We start from the raw sequence: 21969 nt of genomic DNA on the forward strand, positions 1-21969 counted from the left end.
AAAACTTCACTGCACTCCCTCTACAGCAAGAACATCCTCAGATAAGGAGACCAAAACTGCATACAATATTCCAGGTGTGGTCTCACCAAGGCCCTATATAATTGCAGCAAGACACCCCTGCTCCTGTACTTGAATCCTCTCACAATGAAGACCAACATACCATTTGCCTTCTTTACCACCTGCTTACTTTCTGCCACTGGTGTATGAGGACACCCATGTCTCATTGCACAGCCTTCCTGTTTTTGCTGCCAGAGTGGATAACCTCACATTTATCCACATTATACTACATCTGCCATGCATTTGCCCACTCACTCAGCTTATCAAAATCACAGCGAAGCATCTCTGCATCCTCCTCACAGCTCATCCTCCCACTCAGCTTTGTGTCATCTGCAAATTTGGAGATATTACATTTAGTTCCCTCATCTGATTGCCCAAATTAAACAATCAGAAAAGTTATCAAAGTCCCTTCTTGCTAAATGTTTCCTTTTTTCAATCCAACACCCTTAATCTTGGCTCTCCACTTTCTCTAAGTACGCTGTGATTGCTATTTCCTAGTTGTTCCCCTTTCCCCCACATTAGTTACTTTTTCCGTTGTGTTTCTCAAAGCTAAATAAAGCAATGCTGCTTCCCTTGTTTAACTATGAACATTCTGATGTAGGGAATGCAGCTCCACCCGCTGCCCCCCACCATCCCACCTGCTCCTATGTTTCTCCTGCCTACAAGCCCGCTCCCTAGACTTGGGGATGGGAGTGTACAATTTTGGCCTCTGACTCTGAGGTGAGTGTGCTCCACTAACCCAAAGACTCACTCCCTGTCAGTGGTGATCAATAAGAAGTTGATGATGATGATGATGATGATGATGATGATGATGATGATGATGATGATGATGATGATGATGATGATGATGGTGCAATCGTTTAAGGTTAAGGGGGAGATATGGCTTTCTCTTATTTGTGATGATCATTACTTGTCTCTTTTGCCTGCCACTAACCAGCCCAGGTCCTGTTGTAGGGTGGCATTTGAGTAGTTCAGTGTTGAGGGCGCTGTGCATTAGCAGGAAATAGCAGGTTTGCTTTTATTAAAGAAGTGGCAAGACCAAGAAGAAAGTAGCTTAAAATTACAACACTGGTGGCACAGGTTGTGTGAAATGCCTGTCCTATATGGTATTGTATGATCTGACAAAACAAGTCAATTAGCAGGAATTGTTGCTAGTAAGCACAGTTACTGATATCTCTGACTCGTATAGGTGACGATTTGTAAAGATCATTGGAACTGATTATGAAGGTATATTTGCCTCAATTCTATTCCACTCAAGTACGTATGTTCTTTATGCAACCATGTTGACCAGGAGCAAACCTTCAGCAGTGAACTTTCTGTTTAACCGTTGGCCCTTTCTATATATTTGAAGAAAAAGCAGATGGTGTTGCTGGCCTAAATGCAGAGCAAATTTAGTTCCTTTTGGCCAGGTGACAAGAGAAAAACTAATTGATAGTAGCTAGGTATGGTGCCGCTCATTAAATAATTTAAGGCCAGGACTTTAGATTCATACTTAGACATTTAAACCATCATGCCTATGGGAATTGTGGAAGCATGAATTCATGAAATTAATCTTGATGCATGCTGGATCCCTGGGCAGCAACGTAACTGTTAATCATTAACTTGAGAGCTCTGCCCTTGCTTCAGCGTCGGTATTTGATGTACAAGAGATTCCAAGTGAATTCACTCAGATTGTGCTTGTGGCTGTTTCAAACATGTTATGTAGTTTATTAAACATATCACTTCCACATTTAAACCCTCTGGAATTCAGTAGTCTATAGTGTTGAAAGGCTGTTTCATATTTCAGTAGCACAGTTGGCTATACTGTTTTGTGGCATCCCCATTCCTGTAGTGTTGGGATAAATTCATAGCACACAATCCTGGAACCAAATGCGATAATGTTCTATTTGCTTATATAACATTAAGTACACTTCAAATTGTTTTAATGAAGGTGTAGCTCATTAAAATATTTCTTAAACACCAGAATAAGATGCTATGAAATGCATCCTTTCTTTGAAGGAGCCATCTTTAAAGAGTTGTTGACAGCAATGTGAGCCTGCTGTATTTCTTCCCTCACAATCTCTTTTTTCTCACATCATACCTTATTAGTTTTGCTCCCAAGATTTATTTGCCTCATTTATAATAAAATAAGTGACATCAGTTCTTTTGTTCACAAGTTTGATTATAGTTTGAAAAGTTTAAAACATCTGTTTCATGTCTTTACAAGCTTCAGTGACACAAAATGTCAACTAATATGTGTAATTTCCTCAATCGCATGTTCCAGCCTCATGGAGTAACCAACCTGAACTGCCATGCACACAGTTTTCTGGCAGTCTAATCGATGCAATCAGTTAAGACGCTACCCTTTCACTGCTAGCACCTGGCTTCAGATCCAGCTCGCACTGAAGGATAAAGATCTTTATTGCTCACTCACTGTAACGGTACTTTATGTAATGGACTTGAGCAGTCTCAACCCAACTCCCAGTAGATATAGAGTTCACGTTTGGCACAAGTTAGCCTGCTTACACAAAAAGATCACAAGCGATTGCTGCTGCGGGAAATGGAAATATCATATTGGTGCAGCAACAGGTCCTTTCCTGAGATGATAGTTAGCTGACATTGTTGGCACAGAGTAGAAAAAACTGTACCCTGCTGCTCCTCTTGCCTCAGGAAAAACTTGAAACCCCAACTCTGTTAGCTGTTGTAGGGTTTGTGGCTCAAGTCTCTTTTTAAAACCATGCAGGCAAGCATTATCACTTTGCAGAAGATTCTCTCTTAACTTAAATCTTTTTTTCTCTGTTCCAGAGGCTCACCTCCCATACCCAGCACAAGTAGTTCCAGTCTAACCAATGACGTGAGTAAACAGACAGGGCCCAGAGATATATCAGCAGCACCACGGCCAGGAACTGGTGCCACTGGAGGGGTGCAGTACACTCCACACTCTCACCAGTTTTCCCGAACACGAAAGATGTTTGACAAGGGGCCAGATCAGGTAAGGAACATGTTGGATTACATAGCCCGTAAGACTGAAATAAGTTGTCTTTTACTGAATTAAATAAATTGACACACCAAAGAAGGAAATATCACCATGAGGATGACTAAAAGCTTGGTTAAAGAGGTAGGTTCTTTAGGAAGTTCTCAAAGATGAAAAAGATGCAGAGGTATAGAGATTTAGGGAAGGAATTTTCGAGCTTAGTCCTGGAGGGATTTGAACTTAAGTTTGGGAATTTTAAAATTAAAGCATTGGTGGACTGGAAGTCAGTGTGGGTCAGCAAGCTCAGGCATTCTTGGTGAGCTGAACTTGTTGCAGGTTAGGGTAGAGGCAGCAGAGTTTTGGATGAGCTTGAAGTTATGGAAGCTTGAAGATGGGAGGCTGACCAGAAGAGTATTGGCATATAGCTCAGTCCTCAGCTAACAAAAGCAAATGGGCTAAGGCAGGGGCCGGGACAGAGATGGGCAAGGTTATAGAGGTGGGCTTTGCAATGAAAGACTAACTCGGAAGTGAATTCCAGATCTATCTCAATGATATTTTGACTGCTGTGATTTTGGACATAAATGTGAAGTGTGATTTGAAATCACCATCAGCAATGCAAGCAGCTGCCTTCCATGTGCGTATCCTCCTCCTCCTCTCAATGATTAAACCAAATTCCTGTTGAGGGCAGCCAACACCTCTGATGAATCGTTTATTTTATTCTTTCAGCTGAGGTAATGTTACAATCTTTTACTTTGTGTCAGCTGTGTAACGTTTGTATTTTTTAAATTGACAGCAATACAGATTATTCTGAAAATCAAATGGCTTGAGAGCTATTTATTACTCTGTACACAGTTCTGATTAAGCAGAAGTGTCTGTCAAGATGCTTTGCTGAAAAAGCTTGCCTTCCTTTGGAGATACCTATATTTTTCTGGCAAACATACTGTGTGTTGATATATAACTGCATTATAGTTACTGATGTAACTATAATGGAAATAATATGTGACTGCCTTGGTTGGCTTCTCCACCCCACCGCAACAGTGACAGACCCACTAAACAAGAGGACCTATTTTGCGTTCTAATTACTAAATTTGACTGTTACAAAAATTGAAACTCAACAAGTGAGAGCTCAGACCTCCGTTTAATAAAAGAAAAGCAACAAATAGTTAAAATAATAGCCAGAGCTAATTACACTCATTAAGAGTGTATTCATCTATCTTCAGCTGCTTCATCAATGACCTTGCTTCAACATAAGGTCAAAAATAAGGATGATCGCTGACAATTGCGCCATGTTCAGCACCATTCACATCAGGTACTGAAGCAGCCCATGTCTGTATGCAGCAAGACCGGGACAATATCCAGGCTTGGGCTGACAAGTAGCAAGTAACATTTATGCCACACACGTCAGGCAGTGACCATATCCAACAAGAGAGAATCTGACCATCACCCCTTGACATTCAATGGCAGGACCATCGCTGAACCCCCACTATCAACATCCTGGGGGTTATCATAAATCAGAAAATGAACTGGACTAACCACACAAATACTGTGGCTACAAGAGCAGGTCAGAGGCTGGGAATCCTGTGGTGAGTAACTCACCTTCTGACTCCCAAAACCCTATCCACCATCTACATGGCACAAGTCAGGAATGTGATGGAATACTCTCCACTCGCCTGGATGAGCGCAGCTCCAACAGCATTCGAAGCTTGAGACCATCCAGGACAAAACAGCCTGCTTGATTGGTACCCCATCCACAAACATTCGCTCCCTACACCACTGACAAACAGTGGAAGCAGTGTGTACCATCTACAAGATGCACCACAGGAACTCACCAAGGCTCCTTAGACAGCATCTTCCAAACCCATGACCACTACCATCTAGAAGGACAAGGGCAGCAGACACATGAGAACACCATTACCCGCAAGCTTCCCTCCAAGCCACTCACCATCCTGACTTTGAAATATATCGCCATTCCTTTACTGTTGCTGGGTTAAAATCCTGGAACTCCCTAATAGCACTATGGGTGTGTTTAAATTATATGTGGATTGCAGTGGTTCAAGAAGGCAGCTCACCACCACCTTCTCAAGGGCAATGCAAAACATGCTAACCCAGCCAGTAACGACCACATCCAACGAATGAATAAAAAAAAAAGAAAAAAATCAGGAGAAAGTGATGGTGGATTTTAAAGGCTGTTAGAAAATCCCTCCATTTCAGCAAAAAGCTTTGGTTGTACCAACCACCGTAATTCCCATTTAATTTAATCAGAATGTTGTATGCTTGTTAAGGCAATAAAAATCCTCAACCTTATTGAGTTACTGATCTTGGTTATTAGTGGGTGCCTTCTTAGTGAAACTAGTAAAGTATGTCAACTTGGGTTGCGAGGGGCATTTCTCCGTGGACTAGTGTGAATAACTGTTTAGCCAACTACAAAATGCATATGTTTATTATTTTATAATGTGGGGAATTATTTGTGTGTCTTTATAACCGTCTTTGAATCAGAAAAGCCAATGATGCACTTTACACAGTCAGTCAAAGTTAGCAAAGGTGACTGATGGCTGTGATATGGGGCTCTGCTGACTTCCGTGACAATTCTAAGAAACCCAGAGGAACTATATCTTTGAGCATCTCTACAGGAGAATAAAGGTAAATGGGTAGATAAAACTTAACTTCCTATACCCAAGACATCTGTGCTATTATATATTGTCAGTTCATTAATTCAGGCTGTTGGGGTATGTGGGTGTTATTCAGCAGAAAATCTAAAATTCCAGCTACATCATTTATTAACAAGAACAGTTGCATTTGAACAGAGTTCCTCTTTTGAAATGTACCAAGGTTGCAAGAGCTGACATTTATATATCATCTTTCACAACCTCAGGAAGTCTGGTAGCACTTCGCAGCTAATGAATTTTATTGTAATGTAGAAACCGTGGCAGGCAATTTACACACATCACAAACAACATTGATATAAATGACCAGTTCATCTGTTTGGGCAATAGTTTGAGGGATAAATGCTGATCTGGGCATCAGGAGAACTCCGTTCTTTCTCTTCAAATAATGCCATCGGGTTCTTTTGTGACCTGTTGAGAGGGCAGACAATGCCTCTTTCAAAAAGCAACACCTCCAATTAGTGCTGCGCTCACTCAGTGTCAGCTTAGATTATGTACACAAACCTCTGGAGTGCAGCTTAAACCTGTGACTTTCTGAGACAAGAGTGCTCCCTCTGAGCCAGGAATGACGCCTTCAATTCCAGATTTAATCATTTTAAGAGACTTGACTTTCCTTGAACCATGTTGTTTATTGGAAGGTTGCAGAGATTAGCAGTACTTTTGCCTTCATTAGTGTGTTTAACGTCCTCAAATTCCTATTATGATTTTTAGCATAATTCAAAGTAAGCATGCCTAGATGCTTAACTTGTAAATTCCATAGAATAGCTAGACAGTCTGGGTTTTCTTCTGTGTCATCTAGTATCTTTAAGCAAACTTTACTTTAATTAAATAGGCAATGAAACTGCAGTGCAGAATCGCATGCATTGAGGATTATGTTGCACATTGGCAGTTCACTAGTTGTATTATAATTCAATGTTTTGCCATTCATAGAAATCCCATAAATTCCAGGATGTGTACAATACTTAACTCCTTTAAATGGTACAGTATGTTTGGAAAAGTGCCTTAAGTATACTGTAGAGGAAAGTGGTGTGAATTGCCTTGTGAAAAAAACGATACTGGAAATGCAGAGAAGGTCAATCAGCATCTAAAGGATCTCCTGAAGGGACATAACCTACACATTAATCTTTCTTTCTCCTTCAGACGCTAATTATCCTACTGTTGATTTTTCTCTTTCTGTTTTCACTTACAAATTTTCTTTTTCTTTAAATTGTCATTATCTATTCTGGTTTTATTGTGATGAGTTGATTTTGTTCATCCCCAAGTCCTGTTACAAAACTTGCTTTAACTTCAGTTTAAGGTGCAAGTTTGCCTTTTTATTGCGTTGTACTCTGTTTATCATTATATCTTTCAAAGTCAAAGATTGTGTATGTTGCAGTTCTTATGGTCAACTGAGTATCTGAAATGACAGGAAGTGTTACACCATGTTAGGATCTCCAAAACACGTTACCAAAAAATCTGAACATGTAGAATTTTTTTCTTGATATGGGGTATGTATTTACCCCACTGAAATTCAGAAATTCACTGCCTAAGACATAAGGACCTCCACACTTCAGCGTGGAGATACTGCTGCCCACACATGTTATCGCCCAACTAAGACCACACTACCAGTTAGTACTTTGACTTAGTGAATGTTCTGTAGCCTGACTTAAAATGGGAAAGTCAAAACTTAAATTTTGCAAATGCCGAAGCTAAAAACATTGTGACAAGTATGGTGTGTAGTTAAAATTTGTTTTATGTTTCCAGACTGTTGAAGATTCGGAGGATGGAATTGGACACAAAAGTTTTATATCTACAACAATGCAAACGGGTTTCTGTGATTGGAGCGCAAAATATTTCGCACAGCCAGTGATGAAGGTACTTTAACTACCTATTGATTCTTAATTTCTGATTTACTTATTAGCATAACAAGTTAGTTATTAAAATACTGAAGTAAATTCAATTTAAAAATGCACATCTGGAAAAATATGTCCCTTCTGACATAGGTAAGTAGGAAAGTAATGTTCTTTTCTGATATTTGTGTTCCAGTGACCAGACTTTAAGATCCTTATTTCTGGTCCACGAACAGCTTGTAATCAGTTGCTCCAATTACATTATTCCAAAATTTACTGTGATAAATTGCAGAATTTACACTGCAGTGATTTTTTTTTAAACTGTAAACTGTGTCTTCTGGTTAGAATTCTGAAAAATCATTTCAGAAGATTCCCTTAAGTTGATTTTCAGACCTGCGTATTTTGCAACTTAAGTGTGGCAATCTCAACTGTCCCCTTTTTTTTAAAGCTAGGAATGCTTGTTGATTAATGTGACAGTGCATTTGATTCCTGACCAGGTGATTATAAGCTGGCATTCGAGGATTGTCGGCCAGTCCATTACAATCCTCCCTATTTTTTATGTTCAATAACTTTTCAGGTGTTCCTTCTCCAGTGTAGGGAAAAATATTACCAACCTTGGACTAAATGAGTTACAAGATCACAATATGATTATGGATGAGGAGAGTCATTCATCCTTTCAGAGAGATCCTAGAGATCCCCGTTGTTTCTTAAATGGTACCAGAGTTTCCTTCACTATTCTATCCAGAAATCTGTTCCGTATGTTGATCATTCTTCATGCGAGGAAAAGATTTCTCACAGCTGAGAAATTATACAAACCTTTAATTTCCTCGTAGAACCCCTTACTAAGGAGTTATCTACCTCCCAGCATAGGTCTAGTGATGAATGATGCTTAACTCTGCTCGGCAATCCATCTGTACTAACCAGTTTTGATCAATGATTTAATTTACTGACCCTTGATTAGGTTACCCTCAAGCTGTTGAGTGTGTGAATTAACTCTTGCCAAATCAAAAAAGAAGCCAGGTCACAAGTTACTCACTAAATATTGGTTAGAAATTGGTACAAAAAATTAATAGACTTGCAAAGATATAATGAGAGTTACTTAACAACTAAGTAGCAAATCTTCAGTGGACTGATTTACTTGACAAACTGTTTGGCACCTGTTACACAGGCAATTCCATGTAACATTGTACACTGTAAATCAGTGCTAATGGATGCTAAGCAGTAACAATATCAGTGACCAGAGTCTGAGATTATTAATTGATTAGATTATTTGTATAGGTGCCTTCAATCAATGTTTAGGGTATTTCTCTTTTGGACTTGAATGCCAGTTTTGCAAGGCTCTATGTATACACTCTTTATTAGGCTCTTTTGGTGCAAAAAGCCCTCAGCTTTGTTTCTTATTTTATACAGAATGCACATAAGACTAATGGGTCTGTTTCTGTTTTGTCCCCCCTTTATTAATATGTACACCAATGCTGGCATAGTTTCCACCTTGTCCTTCACCAGTGTGAAGAGTTCCTCAAAATGATTGTCAGTGCTTAACAGGTCATCTTGGTCCCTTTCTTTGCCATGAGATACATCCCGAGTTCCTGTCACAACTTCCATTTAATTTATAGCTTTTGCTCCGACCAGCTTTGTTTGGAGAAAGGATGCTGCTTATATATTCTCTTTTGAATAGTCAGTGAGGAGCAGATGCTCTTCAGGGGAAGGTGAAATGAGGCAATTTCATACATTGAATGAAGCCCATGCTTCATTTTAGCAGCATGTTATTTTGGAAAAATGTATGTGAAGTCATGTGCTCTGCATCATCTCTAAGTTGTACCAGACTCATACTTGCATTGGAAGACACCAGCCATCAGTTGCTTAGAAGCATCAGTTGTTCCACATATTTGAAATAATACTTTCACAGCAATGTATAAATTAGATTTCATGCTGATACAAAGAAGTTCAAGCTTATTTCTTTATTTTGATCCAAGATAAAACTAACCTTAGAAATATTGGACTTCCCAATTGCCGCATAGCATCCTCTTTCCTTGCCAACAGGGAAGGAGGGTCACTGTGTCGAAGCAATACTGTAACAGGATGATTTTTTTCACTCATTTGGTCACACACTTAAGTGATCACAGGTAAAATAAGTTTGGTAGCTGTACCCTAGCTCTTGGTAGATGAAAGTCAATAAAGCTTCTCCATATTTTGGAATTTATGAATTCTAATTTGACAGTGTGGAGAGTGGAAGCTTCAGTTTGTGTAAATAAAAATAAGATGGCACACTGAGGCTTCAAATATGCTTAATTTATCAGACTGCATTGTTCCAAAAGATATTAACTGCTGCATGATGAAACATTGATTTGAGGCAATAGTATTTGCCAGCGATTCAGTCAATTTTCAGATTTCATCTTTTTCTCATAGGTTTTGTATTTCATGAAAGATAAAATATAGTCATTTGCATTAATATTTCCCCATCTCTATAAAGTTGTATTTTAAAATAATCTGTCCATACTGACCCCGATTGTGTTGTAAGGAACCAATCAATTGTTTTGACATTTGATAGTAAATTATAATCATGATGGCTATATCAATATCTCTTGCCCTTACCCTTCACCGTACTCATTCTTGATGGATCAGAACTAACATCTTGAATTGACCGTAGCGCATAAAAATAGTTTATCAAATGTGACTGCTGTGACAGGAGCATCAGCCGTTCAATACTTGCTCTGTGCTAATCTCAACAGCGCGAGTGGTTCTGATTCCATGGTGGGCCGCAGCAAACCAGGCCTGGAAAAAGAAAAATGACGAGGGTTTCCCACCCCTTGGGCGGAAGCGTCCCAGGTTTGCACTAAGTGTGGTAGCGGATGGGGAAAGCGATGCTGGCCCCAGTGCCGTGTCGTCCCAAACCTGCGACGTTATTTATGCATTCCCAGGAAGCATGTCGTTTTGATGGCGGGCGGGCTCTCATTCACCTGCCCACCATCACCTCACCACTTCATCATGCCGGGCGCCATATTTAAAGTCCAGCCTCAAGCACACATCTCGGTGCTTCCAGACCATGACTTCTGCACGGAAGACAGGATGGACCCGAAAGCCAAGAAGACTGAAGCCCCGCTGCTTCAGCAGTGCGTCTCTGGAAAGCCTTCTGGACGCAGTGGAGTCACGTCAGGATGTCCTACACCGCCCCCGCTCTGGTCAGCAACCACACTAATCCAGCTTGGCAGGTGGTCAGCGCTAATGTCCTTCAAAAAAGGACAGCCACCCAGTGCCGCAAGAGGATGAATGATCTCCTTCGTTCCGCCAGGGTAAGTCACTTTTCTCATCACTCTCGACTCTCACTCTCAAACCCATCACACATCCACAGGGTCTTCGCTCACTGCCAGTTCAAGGGACGTCACCAATCACTCTGTCTCACAACCCTTCATTGTCCTCATCCCATATATGGGACCGTTCACCACCCGCACAGGCCAGGCATTCTTATCACCTGGCCTGGCAAGTGTCCTGCTTACACTCTTTCCATCTTTATTTATGCAGGACAAGCTGGCACACTACAAGAGGGAGAGGTCGCAGACCAGTAGAGGAATGCCCGAGATCAAGATCCTCACCGGCTTTGAAAACACAGCCATCCAGCTGGCTGGCCATGATCTGGAGTGATCCTGTGCTGAAAGAGAGGTCAGCAGTGCTCCACCGTGAGCATCCAGCAGTGCAACATACATCAGACAACCGTGCTGTGAGTAATGTGTCCTGTTTCACAGGCCACTGCCATGCACTAATTATCTCCCCTTGCTTCCACAGGCACAGCTGGAAAACAGCCAAGAGAGTCCATGACCTAGGGCCACCAGTAAAGCCTCAAAGACACCTCGGAAGAGGAACCTGAAGACACCTTCATTGAAGACCCATCACAGCGCTCACCCACACCCTCCACCAGTGCAGAGACGTGCACCTCAGTGGGACCTAGCTTTAGAATAGCCTCGGGATCACAATCTGGTGAGCACATCGCACTGTCTGATCCACAGCAGGTGGCAGCAGGGACTTCCCAGGTGTCCGGCACTTGGAGGACTGCTGAAGGCCAGAAGTTTGCTGAGTCCAAGTCAGATTATGAACCTCTGGACTTGGTCATGTTGCAGTTGCTGGAACTGCAAAGGCAAGCTCAGGAACATCAGGGAGGGATGTCTGCTGCACTCCTCAGCTTGCAAGGCACGATGGAGGAGTCCATCTGCCTTCAGGCTGAGGTGATAGTACCAGCATGCCAATGCACTGAGGTCAACACTGGTAGGATGGCGGCTGCCATGGAGACCTTGGCCCCGGACGTCCCTCCTGCCCTACTGCGCGGGCTCAATTCCATCACCAGCGCCATATTTGGCCTCCAGCAGCATATACATGAGAGGGGTGCCAGGCAGATCGATCTCACTCCAGCTACCCCTTCTCAAAGAGTCAGTCTGGGGCTCTCGGGCACCCATAGGGAGGAGGATCGGCAGGTGCACACTCCAGGGCCATCCACCCAGGTGACCCCGAGAATATCCGGCTCATCTGAATCCCCTCTTCCTGTGACCTCAGCAGCTCCAGCTCCACAGGCGAAGAAGGGTGCCGCTGCCACACAGCAGGACCCTGATAGCAGGCCGGAGCCCTCTAAGCCTCAGCCCCCCAGAGGACGCCCATCAAGGTCATCACAGACAGGGCATAGCAGTCCGCAGGCTGCCTCCACCTCCACTGTGGATGTCCTGGGAGCACCAAAATGTAACGGCAGCATTAGGAAAGCCAAAAAGATGTACCTCTTTTGGAGTCAAACAATTAAACTAAACTAACAAAACGAGGTATAAATTAAATGCAGCCCCTAAGTTAGGGTCACTGCAAACTCAAAGACAAAATTTAAAGGAAACTTACAATAAGATGATGTAACTCGTTCGAGTACAAACACGTTTTCATCTGTTCCTATTCAGGTGAAATTACATTGTTTCATAATTTGAACTCTTAGTTGCACAGCCTGGGCACAGGTGTTAATCACTTGTACATGATGTTCACTATTGTCAGTGAACTCCCAAGAATGTCTCCCTGCCTATGGCTCCTTGTTCTGGTGATCAGTGTTCATGTCACTCCAATGTGAAACCTTTCTGCACAAGATAAAGGCAGGTGTCTCAGTCCAGGCCCTCTTCCCTGTGCTTTGTGCAGCCTTCAGACCAAAGTGATGGTCCAGCCGCCTACTCCCTGGACACATTACTGATGCCTGCACATCGACGGTGCCTGCCATTACTGCCAGAACATAGTGGGCCGGTGCCACAGAGTGTTCTCATTCTCTCTGGGTGCTCTCAGCACCCTTTATGGTGGGGCTGGCCCCCATCTCCTCAGCCTCTGTGACCACTGAAGGGCTCAGGCGCTGAAGGCAAATAAAGGATTAGATGCTTCTAAGTTTCAAGGCTACGTCTCTGTGATATGACTCTGATCACAGAGCGCAAGCAAGTTGCCCTCGGCCAGACAGGAGTCAGACACTCTCAGAGGCTATGTGAAGATCTGTGGAGTGTCCTTTCTGCACATCATCATTATCCTCCTGCAATCGAGCGACTATTAGGGTCTCCACCTCGTCTCCATGACAGGAGCACTCTCACGGAGAGCATTCGCGCTGCCATAAGCCAGACTGCAATCAAACCTTCACAGATGCGATGTGAGGATCTATGGGGTCACCTCACTGCGTGTCGTCATCGTCCTCCACAGTCCCAGCAGCTATGAGGGCCTCCCGAGTGCGCCTGCCTCATCTAGTCAGTGCGAGGGCCTCATCCCCGTCATCGTCACCTCCGAGGACGACCTCACCCTCATCCCCGTCAGTGGGGGAGGAGGGGGGGGGGGCGGGGGGTGGTGGGTGGGGGGCATACCGGCAGGCGGGCCTGATAATATGCTAATGTATTACTATGAGGTTCCCGACATCCGGCCTGCCTTTGGCAGGCTGAGTGGACGATCGCAAACTGGTTTCACCCCGTCATGAAACCGATCACGCCATATAGTCCACTCACCTGACCGAACATGCCCGACGCCGGAAAATTCTGCCCCTTGTCTCTGTCCAACAATTCTTGCTGCATATATGTGGACATAGACTTAGAGTAGGTTTGAGTGTGTCTGTGATACCTCTTACAGTGACATAGCTGATTGGTATTCATCTGTGATGGTTTACACAGCCCCATTACTGTGTTCATCACTGTTGTGGAGCCTTGTTGCTCAATGAGCTTTATCGCTTTTGGTGTTCAGATATTTTCAGATATATTGTCCTGAGCTGAATTATCAGACGTCAGTTATGCTAGTTAATAGAGTTTGATTAAGCTGCTTGAGAAGCGTTAAAGGCTTGTTATTATAAGTGCGTCATGATTGGTTGCTACTCTTGCATTTTCACTTGACAAAAGCGCATTCTCATGGTTCACACTTTTGAAAACCATGTGACCTGCAAGTTCCTTAGCAGTTCATTGCTTGTAGCACAGAACCCAGTCTTCTCCCACTTCTAGCAAAATAAGGAATGTTGGGTCCCTAATCCCGAAATGCACAGCCTTTATAACAATGCCCAAACCCTTTACCTGAACACATTAGAAAAAGTAAAATAATAGCTTACATTTCATCATAAAATAGCTTGTGACTATATTATTGGAAATCTTCCTTCAATCACCATGTATTTTTCAAAATGTTACACAATTGCATTTTTGATACAAATTTATTGAACTGTCTCAAATCTAAATTAAGGGATGATGTAAAGCCTATGAGAACAGCATGATATTTCTCTGTTGAGCATCTGTAGTGTAGTGTCACTGCTAGACATGTTCATACAGCTTTTGTATTACAAACAAGAACATATGAACAGGAGGAGCCCATTCGGCCCCTCGAGCCTGATCTGATAGTTACCTCAAATCTACATCCCACCTACTGCCAATAACCTATCACCCCCTTGCTTACCAAGCATTGACCAACCCCTGCCTTAAAAATATTCAAAACTCTGCTTGCACAACCTTTTCAGGAAGAGAGTTCCAAAGACTCATGATCCTCTGAGAGAAAAAATTTCACCTCATCTCCATTTTAAATGGACAACCCCTTATTTTTAAGCAGTGACCCCTAGTTCTATATTCTCCCACAAGAGGAAACATCCTCTCCACATCCACCCTGTCAAGACTCCTCAGGACCTTTCATGTTTCAATCAAGTCACCTCTTCCTCATCTAAACTCCAGCAGATACAAGCCTAGGCTGTTAACCTTTCCTCTTAAGACAGCCTGTCCATTCTTGGTATTAGTCTGGTAAACCTTCTCTGAACTTCTTCAATGCATTTGCACTCTTCCTTAAATAAGGTGACCAATGCTGTACACGGTACTCCAGATGTGGTGTCACTAGTGCTCTGTATAACTGAAGCATAACTTCCCTACATTTGTATTCAAATCCCCTCGCAATGAATGATAACATTTTATTAGCTATCCTAATTACTTGCTGTACCTGCATAATAGCCTTTTGCGATTCATACATTAAGACACCCAGATCCCTCTGCATCTCAGAGCTGTGCAGTCTCTCACCATTTAGATAATATGATTCTCTTTTATTCTTCCGGCCAAAATGGACAATTTCACCTTTTCCCACATTATACTCCATTTCTCATATCTTTGCCCACTCACTTAACCTATCTATATATTTTTGTAACCTCCTTATGTCCTCTTCACAATTTACTTTGCTACCTATCTTTGTGTCACCAGCAGATTTGGCAACCATCCCATCCATCTCTTCATGCAAGTTATTTATATAAATTGTAAAAGTTGAGGTCCCAGCACTGATCCCTCTGGCACATCACTCATTACATTTTGCCAACCTGATAATGACTCATTTATGCCTACTCTCTGCTTCCTGGTAGCCAGCCAATCTTCTATCCATGCCAATATGTTTCTCCCTATACCATGAGCTTTTATTTTCCGCAATAGCCTTTGATGTGACACCTCAAATGCCTTCTGGAAATCTCAGTACAGTACATCCAGCGGTTCCCCTTTATCCATAGCACATGTTACTTCCTCAAAGAATTCCAATAAGTTGGTTAAAGATGATTTCCCTTTCACAAAACCATGTTGACTCTGCCTGATTACCTTGAACTTATCCAAGTGCCCTGCTATAGCTTCTTCAGCAACAGCTTCTAATATTTTCCGTATGGCATGTTAAGCTAACTGGCCTGTAATTTCCGGCTTTCTGTCTCCCTCCCTTTGTTGAATAATGGAGTTACATTTGCTATCTTCCAATCTAATGGGACCTTCCCCGAATCTAGGGAGTTTCAGAAAATTAAAACCAATGCACCAACTATCTCACTAGCCACTTCTTTTAAGACCCTAGGATGAAATCCATCAGAACTGGGCACTTGTTACCCCACAGCGCCAACAATTTACTCAGTATCACTTCTCTGGTGATTGTAATTTTCCTGAGTTCCTCCCTCCCTTCCATTTCCTGATTTATATATGCTTCTGGGATGTTACTATAGTATCCTCTATAGTTAAGACTGATATAAAATACCTGCCATTCCTTGTTTTCCATTATCAATTCTCCAGACTCCCATTCTACCAGACCAATGCTCACTTTCTTAACTTGTTTCTGTTTTAAATATTTATAGAAACCCTTACTATCTGTTTTTGATTTTCTGGCTAGCTTTCTCTCATACTCAAATTTTTCCCTCCTTATTAACCTTTTAGTCATCCTTTGCTGTTCCTTATATTCTGCCCAATCTTTTGGCCTTCCACTTATGTTTGCACAAGTACTGACCAACTTGTGTTCAAACAAGTGATTGCATTGCTTTGTTAACTGAATGGTGATTTTTTTTTTCAAATAAATTATAATGTATTTTGAGACATGGAAGATGTTTTGAATGAGTTTCTTCAGTTTTCTGCATTTTTTTTAGTAAAAATGAAATATAAGATCCTGCTGAACTGGAGAAGGATGTTGAAGTGCCTGATCTGCACTTGACTTGCAAAGCTTTTGACATATGATTTGTTAATGGAACTTGCAGAAATTATTCACTTAATTACTAACATTAATTATTTAATCCAGTTTGTGGGGGCAGCGCGGTTAACCTATACAAACATATCTTTCCATTTGACTAGTGAACCTGCAGTTTTTAATTCCGAATTTGAAATCCTTGTACGTATAATCAAAGGGCATATAATTTGTGTTCCAAACAAAATTTATATCAGTTAATATGACAGCAATCACTACTTTCAAATTAGTTCGTAAATACCAGTCGCTGGATTTTTCATGCTCTGCCTCTTCAAAACAGAACAATGTGTTCTATTTCCATCTGTAAAAATTATTTAGCAAAGGACATACGAAAAGCTTTTCTGATGAAAGGACAACATCAAGAAAAACTTGCATTCATCAGGTACCTTTCATAAGCTTTGAAGTGTAGTCACTGTTGTCATGGCGGAACCGTGACAGCCAATTTGCACACAGCAAGCTCCCAAAAATAGAATTGTAATAATGGCCCAGAACTTCCAATCTGGGGCAGAATCCCTATTCATGACCCAGATCAGACAAAAAGTTACCTACTTAACTTCCTACAATTTTTCGGGCCCATCTTCCAATGGAGGGTCCTTCCACAGTGCAGCAATCCCTCGCAGGGAGTGGCGGAGAGAATCATCGGAGAAGCCACAACCCTTTTTTTAATGACACTAACTGCCATATTCTGGTAAGTAGAGAATTTAAAGGTCCCAAAGCAACTCTGAGAAGCTACAGAGAGAAGGTAAATGTGTAAGGTCTGGATGAGGGGGTAGAGTGGCAGATGGCTGGATGATGGGGGGGTTGGGTAGGTGGGTGGATGATGAGGGTAGGGTAGCAGTTGGGTGGATGAGGAAGTAAGGTGGCAGGCAGGTGGGTGAGTGAGGGAAGTGGGCAGGTGGTCAGGGGTCAGCAGTAGTTATCCAGGAGTTGGAACTGGTTTTAATCCTTTGAATAGTTACCTGGGTAACTATTCAGGCAAGTGAGTCAGCACCGTCCGAAGTCTCCAACTCTTAACTCAGAATTGGAGATGTTTTCAGAGAGTTCCAGCAGCTGGGGAATTGCCCATTGGAAGTTCCAGCTTCCCAGGCAATTCCCATGTGGCCACTATGTCAGGACTTTCGAGGGGTCCCAAAGGGCATCTTGGGTGTATGACCATTGGCGATCGGACATTCTGTACCAGTGTGTTTTAGTGATGTTGAATGAGGGCTAACTTTTGGCTGGGAGACTGGGATAACTCCCCTGTTCCTTTTTGATACAGTTCCATGGGATCTTACATGTCCACTAGAGAGAACAAGCAGGGGGTCAATTTAACACCTCACCTGAAAGATGAGCCTTATACGTACAGATGAAGAGTTAGCAGACATGCTTTAAATGAGATTCTCTGTAAAGGAACTGTGTGGTACTGTATGTTGTAAAAATTGCCAGTGTTTTAAGCAAAAATGTTACATTTTGTTACAGGGTACTCAAATTTTATTATTGCTGCACAACTTCATATTTTTTTTAAATAACAATTGATTACTGTGGCACTTCTCTTAATGCGCGATGCCTGGCCCAGCATCTTGCGAACAGAATTTTTAAGTGGTGAGATTTTAAAAAGCAACTGAGTTTATTTGAAGTGTTTTCAAGAGTTTGCAGCAGGCTTTGGATCTCAAGCTACAATTCCAGTGATGGATTCATTTCATTGTTTGTTTAATGGGACATGGTCTTTACAGTTTTGGAATGTTACCCATGCAATCTTTCCATTCCAGATGGTGTGAAGGTAGTTGCATGGGCTGAAGCAGCAATTCTTTTTGCCCTTACCCCATTTTGTTTTTTTCTTGCAAGGAAAGTTCTTCAGTGATTTCAGTCTGTGATGAAGAACCAAACCACCAGAAATACTTTGGCAAAGAAGTCATGTTTGATAGTTGTGCAGTATAGCAGAAGGAATTTACCGGGTGCTTATCCAGAAAACTGCAGCCATTATTAACTGAGGCTTACTACATTTTAATGGACAAGACCTGTTGAACTTTTAAGTTTAAACCAAGATCTGTTGAGGGTCATAATTAAGCTATTGCTGGCTTTACCTTTCACATTTCTTCTCAGAATTTCTTACATGCTTCATGTCCTGTTTTATGAACAAGGCTGGGTAAACAAACCTCTTCTCCTTCCTTCATTTAAACCCCATATGCTGTAAACTCAAGTACAGTCTGTATGTTCCTGCGGGCAAACATCTCCTTGTCTATGCCTTTTGACAAATTTTTCTTTTTGTGTGAAATGTTGTACAAGCAGTGTGTTTATTTTATATTAATTGCACTGGATCTTGTGGCATGTTCGACTTTTTCTTGTCTACTTTCAGCTCAAATTTGCATTAGCTAATGCGTGATGGACAGCAAGTGTACAAATAGTTAATGTTTTTTGTATATTTTGTTTTGTGCAGTATGCCCAGACCTCCTGTGACATTGATTACAGTCCTTTCAGAGTTGCATTCCTGCTGTGGGATGCTAGGTTTGTGGGTGAAGAAGGCTCCGTGTTGTCATTTGAAAAGTTGTTGTGCAGGATGTGCTTGGTGACCATGAAGTAAATTATTTTTAGTTCCTTCAAAACAGTGTTTTCTTTACCCTCTGCAGATAGAGAATTTTGTAAACCTAGGCATGCAACCGCTGTGAGATGAATATAGTAGCTGTTATACTTTCTCAAAACCCAGAAGTTTAAAATTCATGATTTATATTTTGACCTCAGAACAAAACACGTTCATGTTATGACTCTCTAGCTTTGGGCATTGGATCGGGAATTGCAAATAATAACTTGATACACAAATGCACTCTGAAATCACCTCAGTTTCTGTGTGTAAGTCATAGTTACAGTACTCAGGGAGTTAAATAAAACAAGTTCATTGGTTTTCTCTTAACAGACTGAAGTAGTAAAATACAGATCGTGTAATTGGTTCTAGCTGAGTGGGAGATAGAAGGTGTAAGAATCTATGGTGTGTCATGATCCTAATCATGTAACACTATTTCAACACCCACGTTGCCTCAGGAGTTCGCAGGCAGCTCTGTTTACTGGGAAGAGGTCTTGAAGGGGAAAATAAATAGACTGCAAATATTATTTTGATGGAGACCATAATGAAATGTTATTTGTATTGTATAGTTGATTTTCATTATTAGCACTTCAATAAACTTTGAGGTCATAATATTCAGTGTATTGGGAACATTTTTGCATAACTTTGGGTATGGAGTTCGTTAAATCACAGCAGGTGGGTATTTTCCTGCATTTTTTTTCCTATAAATACATGTCTATTGCAGAAATCTGACTTCATCATTGAAACAAAGTTTGAAATTTAATGTAGGTAAAAAGCTTTAATTTACAAAGAATATTAACAATTTCAAGTGCTGTAACATGAATTCTGTATGATAAATGCAATAATGTTTTTTGATAATCACTCATTTGAAGATGAGGAATAATTGAAACTGCGTTCTTCCATCTGCAATTTCATTTCAAGTAGAGATTGTGATGAATTGTACTTTCCGACTTATATGTATTTCTGCCAAATATTCATTCCAGACAATCCAGAAAATTACTGAACTGTTACATCAGGTGAATGCTAGGATGTGTTTGCCACTGTCTTATATTTTGAAAATGTAACAATTTTGTTTTTTGCTAGATCATTTTAGATCCTTGCCCCATAGTAGACAGAAAAACATTCTAGTTGAACAATGAGTTCTGTTTGAAGGAAGCACATGGAATATGAACTGTCGTCCACTTCCAATATTCTAATTTTTTAGCTGGCAGAGTACCTTGATCTTAGTCAGATTATTAGTTGTGGGCACTGAAGGCGGCTTTATTTTACCTCAAAGTAAAACAGGAAGCTTTTGAGCAAGGCTCCTGCTTTTGACCACTGCTCTAGGAGCTCTGCTGGAAAATATTCATGTTTCAAAGTCAGATAAAGAAGGGGTTGAGAACTGTGCTCTATGGATAGAGTTGCCAACTCTAACTTGTGATCTTCCTGGAGTTTTGATCACACGAGATTTCATTGTTTGCAGATCTTATTGAATTTACCTTGTTTTAGTGTCTCAGTATCACCATGCTCCAAATAAAATATTTGAAAGTAAAAGAATAGAAAGATTTAAGAATAAGTAATGTTTAAATAAAACTATTTATGTAGTGTTTCTATAATATAATATCGACTGCAATGTGAGACACATCACTGATCCAGCAAAAAAAATCAATATAAGTAAATTGTAAATAAAGTTTTCATACAATATTATGACTCTTTATGATGCACAGCAAGTTACAAAAATAATAAATTCAACCCAAGCCAAGCTTAATTCAACTCACTGGGCCTGAACATCTTCGGAGTGGCAATCAGACTGAGCAAGATCCTGGCAGTGCAGCGTGTCCCTGGGGCCCAGTGCTGAAGTCCAGAAGAGTCAAAGGGAAGGAGGCCATGCCCCATTTTTTTACCACACTGGGTTCATCAAGGGAAAATCATGTTTAACTAACTTGCTGGAGTTTTTCGAGGAGGTAACATGGAAGGCTGATAAATGAAACACTGTTGATGTGGTGTATATGGGTTTTCAAAAGGCATTTGATAGTGTCGCATAACAAACTTGTGAGCACAATTTTAGGTCATGGAATAAAAGGGAAAGTAGGCACTTGGATAAGAAATTGGCTGCGTGACAGGAAACAGAGTAGTTATAAATGGTTGTGTATCAGATTGGGGGAAGGTTTGTAGTGGAGTTCCTCAGGGGTCAGCGTTGGGACCCTTGCTTTTCCTGATATATATTAATGACCTAGACTGTGCTGTGCAGGGCATGATTTCAAAATTTGCAGATGATGCAAAGATTGGAAGTGTTGCCAACTGTGATGGGGATGGTCTTGAACTTCAAAAGGATATAGACATGTTGGTGGATTGGGCAGACAAGTGGCAGGTGAAGTTCAGTGCAGAAAAGCGTGAAGTAATTTGTTTTGGCAGGAAAGATATGATGAGACAGTACAAAATAAAGGAAGAGCCTCTAAAGGAGCTGCAGGAACAGAGGGACCTCGGTGTACAATACATAGGTCATTGAAGATGGCAGAGCATGTTGAGAGAGTAATTAATAAAGCATATAGCATCTTAGGTTTTGTTAATAGCGGCATTGAGTACAAGAGTAAGGAGGTCATGTTGAACTTGTATAAGACACTAGTTAAGCATCATCTGGAGTACCATGTCCAGTTCTGGGTGCCATGCTTGAGGAAAGATGTGAAGGCATTGGAGAGAGTACAGAGGAGATTCACAAGAATGGGATGAAGAACTGTAGCTAGGAGGATAGATTGGAGAGATTGGGACTGTTTTCCTTGGAGAAAAGAAGGCCGAGAGGAGACGTGATAGAGATATTCAAGACCCTGAGGGGTATGGATAGGGGAAATAGTGCGAAACTGTTCCCATTCAACAGAACATCAAGAACTAGGAGGCACAGATTCAGAACAACTTGGCAAAAGGAGTAAATGTGATGTGAGGGAAACATTTTTCACC

The 21969-nt window shown here is 41.4% G+C and overlaps 1 protein-coding gene across 5 annotated transcripts in view; it reads left to right on the plus strand.

Annotated features, from left to right (window-relative positions):
- Window positions 1-21969, plus strand: part of rptor (regulatory associated protein of MTOR, complex 1) — a 337285-nt gene that overhangs the window by 255216 nt on the left and 60100 nt on the right. For all 5 annotated transcript variants that reach the window (XM_041216771.1, XM_041216772.1, XM_041216769.1 and 2 more), the window contains 2 exons: window positions 2842-3028; window positions 7417-7527. In XM_041216771.1, coding sequence (XP_041072705.1) covers window positions 2842-3028; window positions 7417-7527 — 298 coding nt within the window. The remainder of the gene's footprint in view (window positions 1-2841; window positions 3029-7416; window positions 7528-21969) is intronic.

This window comes from Carcharodon carcharias, chromosome 22, assembly GCF_017639515.1.
Source record: "Carcharodon carcharias isolate sCarCar2 chromosome 22, sCarCar2.pri, whole genome shotgun sequence".
NCBI lineage: Eukaryota > Metazoa > Chordata > Chondrichthyes > Lamniformes > Lamnidae > Carcharodon > Carcharodon carcharias.